Raw genomic sequence first — 14,963 nt, 5'->3', positions numbered from 1 at the left:
GACAGCAATAGCCCACCTCAGTCAAGATCTCTGAGGCATGTGGATCCATTACAGCACCTGTCACAACAAATCCGGGCACACATGTGCTGTGATTCCTACTGGAGCTATAGTGGAAATGTGGCACCCGTGCCAGAGATATGGCACACTCTCCTTTTTGGCTGGAACTCCTGGCATGTGTGTGAAGAACGGTGCTATTTGGATGGGCAGCAGTTTGCCCTCAGGGTGTATATTGAGAAATCTCCTAGGGATTTGGGATGGAAGTTTTTCCTCATGTGATCATTTAGCTTTACAAGGTCCTGATTGAATCAATATTGTTTGGTACAATTACTTGTACTTTATTTAGCTTTTTTTTGGATATAGGTCGAGAATTTAATATTGAATCATTCACATATTCTTAATGTTCTGAATGTCATGTTTTTATACTGTTCCATACTTCTCTCTTGAATGTCCACAGCATGTTTTCAAAGCCAATACATATGTCAGCTTGGTTATTATGGCTCTGCTTTAATTAATAATGACTAGGTGTTGGTTTGCACTGTTCTGGATGGTCCTCAGAGGACATTTGATCGGACACAACATGGCAAAGCTCTCAGCTACAAGAGCACTTCCTGCCCCGACACTGAAAGATTCAAGAGGCAGAACTACTTCCTATTCACTCCATAGGGCTTGAGCTACATTTTGTCATAATCAACAGACCTTTAAAAGTATAAATGTATTTGTTACCTTAAAAATAACAACCACATTTTGAGTTATTAGGACAAAAAAGGCACAAGAAATAGATGATTGAGTCAATGATGTAACTGTGTTTCCTGTCCACAATAAAAAAAGTTGTAGTTTGTTTTCAAAGGCCTTAAAAGGTTAGTTCATCCAAAACTGAAAATTCTGTCATTAATTACCCAGAAGGCGGTTGAACCACTGATGTCACATGGACTATTTTACCGATGTCCTAGCTACGTTTCTGGACCGGAGAACACTGCAGTTGTGTTGCTGTCTACGGAGGGTCTAAGAGCTATAAGATTTAATTAAAAACATCTTAATTTGTGTTCCGAAGATGAACGAAGGTCTTGCGGGTTTGGAATGACATGAGGGTGAGTAATTAATGACAGAATTAAAATTTTTGGGTGAACTAACCCTTTAAGGTCTTTGCACACAGAGTCTGAAATTCTCGTCTGAAATTGTCGCACGTTAAAAAATAAATACGACTTCACATTGTGTCAATCACATTTACACACTGCATCTGAAACTTTCGTCCATCATAAAAAAAGATTGGATCAGGTTCGAAGTTCTGCATTTTCGTCTGTAGCAAGCATTTTGATACGAAAGAATGATGCATATATATGGCATGTGGTATAAAATTGCAAGAGAATTTTCATGTTTTAATACTATTTTTAGAGACTTACTGACCTTGATACAAGTAATGAGGGTATTTTTTTCATTATTCTAAGAAATAATGGTATATTATGCAAAAATACTTTATAAGGTCTTCTTTAAGGATTTCATTCTATTTTATTTTTAGTATTTATTTCTTCATTATGATCTCAGAACAGTTGATCAGAACTGTTATTCAGGACACTTTTGTAGCTTTATGTCCCTCAAAATATCAATATGATTTTTATTAACAGAGTTGTGTGGTCCAAGTAACAGGTCAAAAATTACAGTAAGTGTCATGGCTCCGACCCTTGAGATGATATTATTTCATAACTGGAGACATAATGAGGTTATGTGATCTTGCATGGTTTTTATGTTTTTAAGCTGAAATACCAACAACTTCAAACTTGACTGCTGTCCTAGTTGACCATCAGATCTTGAAGATCAGGTTTCAACAGTTACTCAACCCAAAGAGTTTAAGGGATTACATACAAATGGTGTGGATACCCCCACAATTCATTGTCCTGTGAAACATTATCTTATTGGGGCAGCAATAAAACAATCTAGTTCTCATCCAAGTTTAATGTCATCCTCTCTCCTGCGGCACCAGCAAGCGGTCTCCTTGCCTGGGACAATCAGGTTAAATGCTTTAAATCCCCAACCAGTGCCAACTGTGGGTCATAAATGTCCTCAAGCGTATGTGCTAGTGCCTTACAAAAGAGCGCCTCATCATGTTGAGCCCATGGAGGAAAGAGGATACCTCACTCAAAGTGTCCCAGTAACATTTGAAACCTTAAGACTCACATAACACAAGACACCTTTCTCTTCCTCTCTCCCTATGGGTGCTCACTTAACTCCGTATAATAGGGGATTCCTAATGCAGCATAAATAAAATGTTATTTATATCCCAGAATATTAACTGCACTCCAAGAACATAACAATATAATTTTTATATTATTTATATAAGTAAAGAGTAAAGAGAATTTCTGCCCATATTTATTTTTAATATTTTAATAATTAAAACATATTTTACTTTAATAAAACCAGTTAAGTTGCATGTTACCATATGAAACAATTCACTCTTCAAAAATGCAGATAAAGCTTTTTTTGAATTTGTTTATATTTAAATAAATGTTTCTACAGCAGCAGTCAAGTATTTCTTGAGTGGGAAATAAACAAGACATTTAAGTGTGGACAGTCAGCACAAATAAAAAAAAGTGAGTAATTCTGTGCAAAACTGTGCAAGACTGATTGAATGCATCTTCCTAAATCATATAACAAGCTAATTAAATTCCATCTGTTATTACACATGCTTCATGGAAATTACTCTAACTTACTATATTTGGCATGCCAATTTTGTCAAAATTAGTCTGCTAAAAACAATCTAGCATGCTGTGTACATGCAGTATCCTTTTCACAGTCAGTTCAGTGTCCTACCTTTTGCTCATGATGCAGAGCTGAGCCAGCCTCTCAAGATCCTGGGCCTGTGAAGCCTGTTCTGATAACTCCTCTTGAGACAGACATCCTGACGTTCCCAATGTCCCGTCTTCCTGAGACCCTGATTCACACAAAGTCTGTCAGAAACCTCACAGCCCTCACAGTGACGCACACGTACAGAGACAACAAGACTGTGACAAGAGTGAAAAAGACAGAGAGGGAGGGAGGGTGTGAGAGGAGAGATGGCCGATCGCTGCCACCACACCCACAGATTCAAATGTTCTCACAAGGAAATGAAACGTATGACAACAGAAGCTTACTGGAACCAGCAGCTTTGACCATTCAAAGACAATTCCAAGAAAATTCCCGCCTACCAATGAAGACATGAAGTGTTTCTGAAATCCAGCTTAAAGAGCAATTCCTTCCTCATTTTCTTTCATCTTCATGTTGTTCTGAACTTGCATGATTTACTTTCTTCAACAGAACACAAAAAGAGACGTTTTGAAAAATGTACTGGCCATTCTTTGACTATCAAAATTCTCTAAAGTTAGAAAAAGAAAAGCAAATTCCAAATCTTCTGAAGTCAAACAACCATTTTGTGTGAGGAAGAGACAGAAATTGACGTCACTGAAATCATGATATCCGCTATAGCACTCATGTGAGTGCCAGAAATAGTGACGTCTGATGCATGAATGAATGGTTCTTCGGAGTCATATCTTTGTCTCCTTTTGTGTTCCAAGAAAAACGAAAAGTCACAGGTTTGCAATGACATGAGGGCAAGTAACTGATTCATTTTTGGGTGAACTAGTACTTTATTAATGAAATTATACATTTTAACATGAGTCTAGTGTAATAAAATCAGCATGAAACCTTTCGGTAACACTTTATTTTAAGGTCCAATTCTCGCTATTAACAAACTTAATTACAACTTTTGCCTCAAACTCTTATTTTGCTGCATATTACTCCACCTCAAAATGAAAATTGTTAGAAATCACTTACCCTCATGTTATTTCAAACCCATAAAAGCTTCATTCGTATTCAGAACACAATTGAAGATGTTTTGGATGAAAACCGGGAGGCTTGTGACTGCCACATTGACTGCCAAACAATTTGCCAAAAAATCTGTGCAGTGTCGGCTGACACACAACAACGTACGCAGTTTGTGTCCTGCAGATATCCTCCAAAATGGCGCTATGCTGACACAGAGGAGACACATTGTTGAATAAAGTTGTTGTTTATTTTCTTTGCGTACAAAAAGTATTCTCAAAGCTACATACCGTTACGGTCGTACCACTGATGGCAGATGGACTATTCTGACAATGTTTTGTATACTTTTCTGTGCCTTAACAGTGCAAATTGCTTGGCAGTCAATGGGACAGTTACAAGCCTCCCGGTTTTCATCCAAAATATCTTAAATTGTGTCCCGAAGACAAACAAAGGTTTAACGGGTTTGGAACGACATGGGGGTAAGTGATTGACAATTTTCATTTTGGGGTGGAGTAACCCTTTAATAGTTAGTTGTTAAGTTTGGGTATTGACTAGCATTAGGGATGTAGAAAATGGTCAAGCAGAATATGTGCTTTATAGTACTAATAAACAGCTAATATGTTAATAATAGGCATGCTAATAAGCAACTAGTTAATAGTGAGAATTGGTACCTATACTGAAGTATTACCAAACTTTCTTTGCAAAGTTATAAAAGTGTTCAACTGCTGTCACTGAAACTTGTATCAATTGATGCAGAGCAATGCCAGAAAGAGAAAGTTTGACAATTAAAAACAAACTGTAAATTTCAACTTCAAAAATCTCTCTCTTTTCTTTACTGCTTAGACTTCCATTGTAATGTCCCAAATGTCACTGGAGCCTGGAACATTCCTTACACATTCATACTTAAAACATTGCAAAAGTTGGAAGATGTGAGTGCTGCACTCAAGCACATCCCTCTAGTGCATGTTTACATAGAAAAACAATGGCAAATTAGTGCAATGGAATGCAAAAACCCATTCTGTTTGAAGAAACACACACTTATATATTCAAAGCCAAACAAGACCAATACATCCGTTGAATGCAGCAGACACCATATATATATATATATATATATATATATATATATATACACACACACACAGAAATCTTCAGTTTGGTGTATTCCAAGGGCATGATGGGAACTGAGCATGGTTTAGTCCAGAGGGAGGAAATAAAAGCAGCATGGGTCCAAAACGCTGAATCAGGCAACGTTTCCAGGGTGCTCAACATCTCTTTAATGAGGTAATGTATAGTGTGGTCATATATCTCCCTAGGCTCCTGTACTCTCTGCCCATGCTAGAGATCTATGCTGTCTCAGCAGCATGCAGACAGCCAGGGGAATGGCAAACGTCCACTATATGGAAGGAGATTGATGGGCCTCCGTCATCCATAAATACTGGTGCATCTCAGGACCAATAAAGATGAAACTCTGTTAAATATATTGCTGCTCTCCGACAGGATCATGGGGACAGGTTTGTTAGGTCAATTTTCAGTGTTTTGTGGAACAAGGCTTGAACCCTTGCTATTTATTTGCTGCAAACTTCTGGTTGATCTGTGGCAAATTTGTGCCAATGCTTGCCAGAGGTCAAATTGTCACACTAAGGTTTGGCATGCTTATTTAATGAATTTTAGTATGCCGGCTACATTGAAATGTCAGTAGGTAACTGGGTCTCATTCACTAATAATAGCCTAATTAACCATATGCATGCAAGTATGTACATGAATTTGTTCTCGACCTTGTTCTAATGATAATACATTTGGAGTATTCCAAATGTACCTGATGTTAGTATAATTTACACTATAATTGATATAAAACCTGGCCAAACCATCACAATATAAGGGCTTTTTTCATTACTTTTATCACTGTCAGCAAACTGCTAAATATGTTGTCTTCAAACCAGTTCAAACACACCTTTAAAAGAGACGAGTGACACAGAGAAACTGTGCAATACCTGACAAAAATTTTACGCAATAATAATGACAGAGCCATTTTATGCCATTTTTAAAATCGGCTGAAAATATCAAAAATGTTTTATCCTCCGACTGGATGGAATCAAAGTCTGAAGCTAAAAAAAATCAGTCTGTGACCATCATACATTATGCAATTTTCTATGAATTCAACTCAATCTGCAGACTGGACCAGACAGTATATCGGGCGAAAATCGGGGCAAGAATCGTGTAGTGTATTCCAAGCTTAAGATGGAAGAATACTCTATAAAGACTACTTCACAGGGTACTTGTGATCGATTGGAATGCACCTTATATCTTTATGAGTAAGCCACTGAAACAATCACTGACTCGATTTGTTCATAAACACAGACTCATTCTGGAATGAAAGACCAGTAGGGGACATCGGGGCTAAAGGCCCACCTTAAGAAAAAATGTGCTAGTCACTGCGCCTAAAATGTATAATTGCAGGAAAATTATATACATTGTATTGAACATTAATGGAGCAACAGATTTTGTGCGAAAATAAATCATTCAAGTTGTTTATTTTGTTTAAAAATCGTATAAATGTAAGAGTTGGCAAGAGGGGCCTTTTACCCCACACACAGGGGGTAATATACAAATACTTCAGCTAAAATAATGTTTTTTTTTTTTAAATAAAGTTAATACTTGTTTAAAACAATCACTTTAGCAAAGTTTATACTATTTTCTGCTTATTTTGAAAAATAAAATCAATTTTTGTATAATAAATACACTGTCATTAAGATGTTAATGTAAAAAAATACATTTTAAAATACAGAAACAAAATCATTTCAATAAGAAAAGATTCTGAAAGTATTGAAGGAGATCCAATAATAATTGAATAAAGATTTACAGTAGTAACAACAAATTATATGATATGATTAATATCATGTTTTTAAATATGATGGTTTCATTCTAAACATGGTGATTATCTCTAATATAGACACCCAACATAATATATGATATTTACCATCTAAATCTAACCATGTCATTAATTATCATGTTAATTACTGTGCGTCTTTAGCCCCAACAGCAGGGGCGCTTCTTACCCCAAATACCATACTTTTACATATTCTTTCGTTATTTAAAAACTGTTGCTTTAATTATCTTAAACAAAACTGAAAATCACAAAGAAGACCTTTGTCTCAAAATATGCATTAATTTTAGCGATTCTCATTTGCTACTTGAATCTACAACATTTAAAAAAAAAAAGCACAGAATCAACTTTGCACTGCTGCGCACGATCAAGGTCAGATCATGCAAATCTGCATGTGCATCTTGAAAAGCGGATTTTTGGAAAGTGCTACGAAAATAATATCAAACTCGCCTTTTACCCCGGGGCGCCGTAAGCCCCATTATACCCTACTGTTTTACTGGGCTGATTAAACAAAAATACACAAAATAACAAATGTAAGTTCTGTCATGACAACTCTTAGAGGGATTGGCATAGTAATGTACATGACAGTGTTAATGTGTTTGGTCTTGGCAGAGCAAGTACCGAGACTTGCTACTGCCAATATATTCACAACATGCTGCTGTGAGCATGTAAGAAATAGTGCCGCAGCACATACAATCACCCCGTAGCAGATCTATACAGGTGGAGCTGGGGAAGGTGGAGGGTTTATTATCATTATATTATGATATACTCAACAGCACCATAAAAGAAGCATTTAAGTAAATCCATAAAAAGTGGACTTGCCTGTGCTGGACTGCAGTGAGGTGAGCTCGATCAATGCCACTTCGTAGAACATCTTCTCCGCCTGAATGAACTGCAAAGCTTTCCCATCTGATTTTATCCGGGTGAAGGATTAGACACGCTTGTCACCAGGAATAGTCCCTTGTTATGATCGCACACACCGCCCAATTACTCAAACTCAGTGAAATCCTTATTTGTACAGCTTCTAGCATCACAAAAGACAATATAAAACACTGGTGTCCACTGAACCTTTAATGTATCGCCTAAACAGTCAAACATAAAAACACTATTCTAGCTCAAGGCCTGTGTGATATTTTGATTGGTTGGTGTCACGTTCTCCTTTTAGCTCTATAGAAAGACACAAAGCTTGTGGCTGTTCTATAAATAGTGACTAAAGAGTTTGTTCAGTGTTTTCAAAGGCATGCCATTACAATCTCAGTGTAAGGAGATAATATTTGCTCTTAACAAGTGTCATTACAAAAACCTGACCGGAAAGGAAAAAGTTCTTAAAATAGCCATGAATGACCTAGATAATGGCAGGATCTTGCTGATGTTTCTATTTTGGTATCAAAGTACAGCTGGACCTCTTGTTACAATGTTATGTATACAATGTTACAATATATATATATATATGCTTTAGCTACTAATTTTATTAAACAAACAAAAAGTCAAAAAAGGGTGGTTATATACAGTATGTGACCCTGGACCACAAAACCAGTCATAAGTAGCAGGGGGTATATTTGTAGCAATAACCAACAATACATTATATGGATCCAAATTTTTGTGTTTATCGATGATAAATTTATTGATGTTCAATGAAGATATTTTGTAAATTTCCTACAGTGAAAATATCAAAATGTAATTTCTGATTAGTAATATGCATTTGCTAATGACTTTAAAGGCGATTTTCTCAATAAGTAGATTTTTTTTTGCAACCTCAGATTCCAGATCTCAGCCAAATATTGTCTTATCCTAACAAACCATACATCAGTGGAATGCTTATTTGTTCAGCTTTCAGATGATGTATAATTTATTTATTTTTTAATAAAAAAAAAATAATAATTGACCCTTATGACTGTTTTGTGGTCCAGGGTCACATTATGCTACCATTTGGTTTGGGGTCAGTTAAATTTATTCATTTATTTATGAAATAAATTATATTCAGAAGGAATGCATTAAATATATCAAAAGTCACAGTAAAGACATTTACAATGTTACAAAAGATACCTATTTCAAATAAATGCTGTCCTTCTGGATTTTCTATTTTTCAAAGAATCCTGAAAAATGAAACCATGGTTTCCACAATAATAAGTATGCTCAAAAAAACAAACAAAAAAGCCCAACATTAAGGAGCATAAATGTTTTCAACATTAATAATATAAAATGTTTTAATATAAAATAAAATAAAATATAAAATAAATGTTTTAATATAAAATAAAAACTGACCCCAAACTTTTTAACCATAGTGAACTATACATGGCCTAACAATTTTGTAATACAATATGATTTTGTTTTGTCATTTCATTCTTTTATGTGCGTTTATGTTATGTAGATTGTAATTTTTTTCAGTAGCTTGCATTGTTTGGTCTAGTGTGCATCTCATTGTAGGCAATGCTAAGGTTCCAGTCTGATGTCCCTCTTAAAATGATCTTTTCCTCAAATGAGTAGCGTATTCCCATGTGTCCCAGGCATATTTTTAGATCCCAGCTGGCTGAGGAACATCTGAATTTGCTGACTAACAGCATGGGGATCAGTTTGAAAGTGATAAATCTATTTGTGCTGCATGTGATGCTAACCCCTGAATTAGCTGTGGAGGAGAGACCAGGAACAAAATGTATTCTATGTTGATTTTGTAATAATTTTTGCTGTTCATTAAGCATTGCCTTCCGCTCCATCCGATTAAAGCCTGTGTCCTAATGCTTCATATTTTAGAAATACTGCATACTATACATATATATATATATATATTTAGCAACATATCTTTTATGGAATACGTTCTAGTTTAACTTTAGTAACCCTGTGGTAAGTATGTAGATTCAACTGAGTTTTATATATGAAGCAATATTATATACTGTATTAAATACCCTTACTGGGTTTTTTTTTTTTTTTTTGCAGATATGTACTATATGTACTTTCAACCAGCTGATCCAGAGGTGATTTTTAGTGAATATATGAAGTCATTCCACTTTCAATATTTTGAATAAAACACATTGACACACATTTAATTTTGGCTGAAGCATCCAAATATTTTTTTGCATTCCGTGTACAGTATGACTCAAAACGGGTGAACACTAGGGGTGCCAAGTTTATATTTGTCAATTATGCAGCTTCAAATCTCAGATACGCAGCACAGCAATTTTAAAGAGCAGCATCTCAAAATAAGTTATGCATGCTATCTTTAGGAATACAGAGTGCTTGGAAATTTTTCTTAATGCATTGTATTGGCAAAGCAGATGTGTGCATTAATATATATATACTATACCAGCTCTGGTACTTAGAGGAAAAATGGATGCAGCGTTTATCAACAAATAAATATAATAGCTGTCCTTCTGCTTGGCATGTATATATCCATCTATCTCAGCATTGTATCATTGTATCTACGTCCAGTCAGAAAATGAGTACAGGATGAATGTTTTGTTCCTTTCATCTTCTCCTTAAGCAAAGAACTCAATCCATCTGACTTACATGCATGCACTTGAAGAGATATGACAGCCTGGTGCCATAAAATATATGTTTTTAAGTTGTTTTTTTAACAGTTCACTGTTCTCTACAAATGGAGAAAGAACATGCACTGTTTTTACCAAGATTGTAGCATCAAATCTTTCTTTTTACGAAGCCCAAAATTTGGAGTCGATAAGATGCATTTATTTATTTTCAACTAAAAAATATAGTAAAAACAATAATATTGTGAAATATTACTATAATTTCAAAAATGTTTTCAATGTAATGCATTTTTAAAAATTTATTTTTAATTGAAAAAAAAAAATATTCTTACTGATACTGTTAATTTGTATATTTCTAAAGTGGACTGTGGTTTCTAAATTTCTTAAGTGGACTGTCACTTGACAAATCAATGAAATGCTCTTTTTCTGTGTACATATTTGGGCGATTCAGCCCAAATAAGATGCAATGTGGAACAGACTTAAAGTTCTTTGTAAAAAGTAATTGTCATAGCAAGTAAGTATATGGGTTTTCACCTTAGTTTACCATTCTTCCTTTTACTGATACACGGGCTATGCATGAGAACTGGTCCATATTGTCCTAAAGGATACGAGAAGGGCAGAACATTCCAGATAAAATCCTTGCTATCCTTTGATTCCACATCTTTAATTTATCCGGAGCTCCCCAAATCACCTATTCCAATGTCCCTTGTTGTGCACTGATAAAACAGAGTAATGTTTTGCATGTAATTAAATAGCTTATTCCATTAAAAGATAAAATCTACATCAATTATTTCTGTTTTATGTAATTACACAGAGATCACCTAGTCCCACCACTATTTACTAGCATACTGGTTAAGATCAGCACACGTATGTTGAAACCAATTCACGTATAATTGGAAAAGAGGTCATGAATGATCTTGGTTAATGAGTTAGGTCACGTAAATGACCCGTTTGAGCTGAAACTGCCAATCTTGAACCCGTTTAAACTCTATGCTTTAGTAATTGAGAGGCCACGGGTTTAAGAGGGAATGTATGTCACGTAACACTAGCCTGGCTGTTAACGGCAGTCCGTAGATGAATAATGACAGCGGCGCTCATGCTGGCTCTATGCAGGTTAATTAGCTGTGATGCTCTTTCAGCTGACATGCGATAAGTGCCCACAAATCCTCTTAGGAAAAAGACCACACTCAAGAAGCTCCGGTTGAAAAGGCCCTCCGATAACACAACTTGCACAAACAATATAAAATATCAAACTGAAGTTTCACTACATGCATATTTGTGCAGAAAAAAAGACTTGTTATTTTATGTTCATTACACAATTTAGAGTGAAAGCTGATACTTTATCGAAAAGGATACAGTTCTTGTCATCAATGTAGAGTTCAGCGATCTGTATGGAAAAAAAACAAACAAAAAAAAACAGTTAATATTGTTCATTCAAACCTCAAGTTCTTCACAGTATAAAAGAAAATTTCATGAAAATATGTCCAGGAGATATTACTAGATAAGATAAAAAATGAATAAAATAAAATCTATATGGATCAAATAAGTTAGAATATTATCGTCACAGAAAGAGAGATTTTCAAGAAAACATGTCCAGGAGATAATATTTCACCACAAAACAAAACAAAACCTATATGGATGAAATTAGAGAGAATATTGTCAAACTCAAATAACATGTCCAGGAGGTAAAATTGAACCCTATCTATTATAAAATAAATCAATAAAAATATCATAAATAAATACATGTTGCATTAAGTAAATTAAGCTCATTAAAAAAAAAAAAATAGAATGGAATGGAATGAGGTCACATTTTGTCAGTATTTTATATGAATTAGGCAAAGCACATTTCCTCAATTTCTTATTACCATATTGCGTCCTGATGTTTTACTCATTATTCTGATGGTCATTACATTCACATTACTGCATGTAGAACATGTGCTTATATGTCATGGACAAAATCTTAATGTTCCTAAAATTAAAATGGTCAATTATTAATTTTCTTTAAAGCACATAATTTTAATTTTTCTTTAGGCTGAAATATGACCTTCCAAAAAGCATCGTAAGCCTAAGTAGATCCTACATCCATTGCCACCAATGGAGCTATGATCAATTTAGGCTTACGATACTTCTGGGAAACGCAGCCCTGAACATGTTTTTGACAGTGGTTGTTCACTCGGATTCACTCGAAAAGTAATACTCTAGTTCTTATAACTTTATGCTTTTCAAAATGCCTCAGATGAAATGTTACAGTTAATGTTAGAGATAAATTAGCAAATTCTAAATATGTATTTTTTTGTAAGGTCAGAAGCAACTCCGTCTGGCCAATGTCATAGCATACATTCCAGCACTCTTGTGTAAGAGCCACTGTTTATATTCTGGACACTGCCTAGGACCCTTGTAAATTTCTGAGAGTTTAACAGGGTAACCCAGGACGAGTAAACAGGGCTGAGGGGTTTTATCTGATGGACTGTCATCAAATTGAGTCCATGAGCAGACAAGAGAAGTGAACACATAAGAGAAAGAAACAAGTATTAGCATCGGATAAACTGCCCTGATGTTTCATGTAAACGCATGATGGAAACCAAATAGCTTGCAATACAACGATAAACAAGATGCTTAATACCATCTCAAGCACGTCTCCTGCTCTGCACAGGAAAACAAGTGCGAACACACACTCTTTGCATATAGAAGAGTGTGTATTTGCAGTGTCGGCTCATATGCTGTCATGAATGTTTCAGAATGCATTTGCCAGTGTAAAATATGCATTGACTGATGGCTCGTTTTAGGTTAGTGTGCCATCGAATCATTATAAAATGCATGCATGAGCAAGAGAATGAGTTTTGCATGCAAACAAATGCGTTATTTGTGCATTCTGTTCAATTCTACAGATTCTATTGATGTGCAAATGTAAAGCCCATTTAAATGGGTTCTATCCCACAATGCATCATGACAGAGCTCCATCCTGCAGGGCTCACCTGATGCAGGCAGTTGGGAAGCGAGTGGAAGCTCTGCACATGTGTGAGTCCCAGCAGGCAGCTCAAAAAGCAGTGCAGAGCAGCTTGGGAGTCTCCTTCCTGCTGGAGCTGCCTGCCCAGTTCAAACAAACCCTCGCGGCTCCCGTTCAGCATCCCGTGTTCGGGATGGCCCGCCAGAGAGACCTGCCGCGCGCGTTAACGTCCCAGACAACCGCTGCTGCACTTAAGTCTCCCCCCATCTGAGCTGCGGCACGGGCATGGAGAAACAGTCCGGAGGGATGGAGCGGAAAACACACAGATATCGGTCGCTGGAGGAACAGATTACAGCTTCTCTCCCTCCTCCTAAATCAAGGGCAGGAGGGTGCGTGGGAGGGAGAAGAGAGGGATTGTGGAGACCGTAACCGCAGCGCCGCCCACGCAAAGAGCAGAGGAGGAAGTGAGGACTTGAGAGGATTTGTGTTTGAGCGACGCTGCTCGCAGCCAATTGTTGTACAGCAGTAGAGATGGTGCACTCTTTTGCCCGGTTTGAAAGGAATTTCAATTCGTCTCTTCAAATTTGTAGTGAGACTGAAAGGAAGTCTTTGTAGATGTTATTCTAAGAGAATAAAGAGACAGTTCAACCAAAAATGAAAATTGACTGTTAATTAACTCACCCTCAGGCTATCCCAGATTTAGGTAGCCTACTTTTTTCTCTTCAGTAAAACAGTAAAGAAGATTTTTAGTTGAAACTGTGGTCCGTGGCTAACTCATAAAATGCAAGTCAGCGGTTGCTAGCACTTTGAGAGTCAAAACAGCATTTCTGTCATGACAGCTCTTGGAGTGTTTATCATAGTAATATACACTCACCGGCCACTTTATTAGGTACACCTGTTCAATTGCTTGGTAACACAAATTACTAATCAGCCAATCACATGGCAGCAACTCAATGCATTTAGGCATCTAGATGTGGTGAAGACGACTTGCTGAAGTTCAAACCGAGCATCAGAATGGAGAAGAAAGGGGATTTAAGTGACTTTGAACGTAGAATGGTTGCCAGACGGGCTGGTCTGAGTATTTCAAAAACTACTGATATACTGGGATTTTCACGCACAACCATCTCTAGGGTTTACAGAGAATGGTCCGAAAAAGAGAAAATATCCAGTGAGCGGCAGTTGTGTGGACGAAAATGCCTTGTTGATGTCAGAGGAGAATGGGCAGACTGGTTAGAGATGATAGAAAGGCAACAGTAACTCAAATAACCACTCGTTACAACCAAGGTATGCAGAATACCATCTCTGAACGCACAACACGTCTAACCCTGAAGCAGATGGGCTCCAGCAGCAGAAGACCACACCGGGTGCCACTCCTCTCAGCTAAGAACAGGAAACGGAGGCTACAACACAGTCTACCTGAGTATTGTTGCTGACCATGTCCATACATTTATGACTAATGCACCATGTCACAAAGCTCAAATCATCTCAGACTGGTTTCTTGAACATGACAATGAGTTCACTTTACTCAAATGGCCTCCACAGTCACCAGATCTCAATCCAATAGAGCACCTTTGGGATGTGGTGAAATGGGAGATTCGCATCATGGATGTGCAGCTACAACTGCGTGATGCTGTCATGTCAATGTGGACCAAAATCTCTGAGGAATGTTTCCAACACCTTGTTGAGTCTATGCCACGAAGAATTAAGACAGATCTGAAGGCAAAAGGGGGTCCAACCCGGTACTAGCAAGGTGTACCTAATAAAGTGGCCGGTGAATGTATGTGACAATGTTTATGTGTTTTGGTTTGGTCTTGGCAAAATATCTGCTACACTGCAACGGCAGTGCAAGTAGCAAGAC

At 36.7% G+C, this 14,963-nt stretch overlaps 1 protein-coding gene across 2 annotated transcripts in view; it reads right to left on the bottom strand.

Annotated features, from left to right (window-relative positions):
• The window catches only part of LOC306886233 (uncharacterized protein), a 30,121-nt gene extending 16,547 nt beyond the window's left edge, over positions 1 to 13,574 (bottom strand). The window contains exons 1-4 of one of the 2 annotated variants that reach the window (XM_079443182.1): positions 13,134 to 13,574; positions 11,515 to 11,545; positions 7,499 to 7,585; positions 2,806 to 2,926 (exon numbers count right to left, since the gene is read on the bottom strand). In XM_079443182.1, coding sequence (XP_079299308.1) covers positions 2,806 to 2,926; positions 7,499 to 7,585; positions 11,515 to 11,545; positions 13,134 to 13,286 — 392 coding nt within the window. In that variant the 5' untranslated portion in view covers positions 13,287 to 13,574. The remainder of the gene's footprint in view (positions 1 to 2,805; positions 2,927 to 7,498; positions 7,586 to 11,514; positions 11,546 to 13,133) is intronic. The other variant, XM_079443181.1, reaches the window with a different exon arrangement.
• Between the last annotated feature and the right edge of the window lie 1,389 nt (positions 13,575 to 14,963).

This window comes from Barbus barbus (assembly GCF_936440315.1).
Source record: "Barbus barbus genome assembly, chromosome: 20".
Taxonomy (NCBI): domain Eukaryota; kingdom Metazoa; phylum Chordata; class Actinopteri; order Cypriniformes; family Cyprinidae; genus Barbus; species Barbus barbus.
This window is presented reverse-complemented; position numbering and strand designations above follow the sequence as displayed.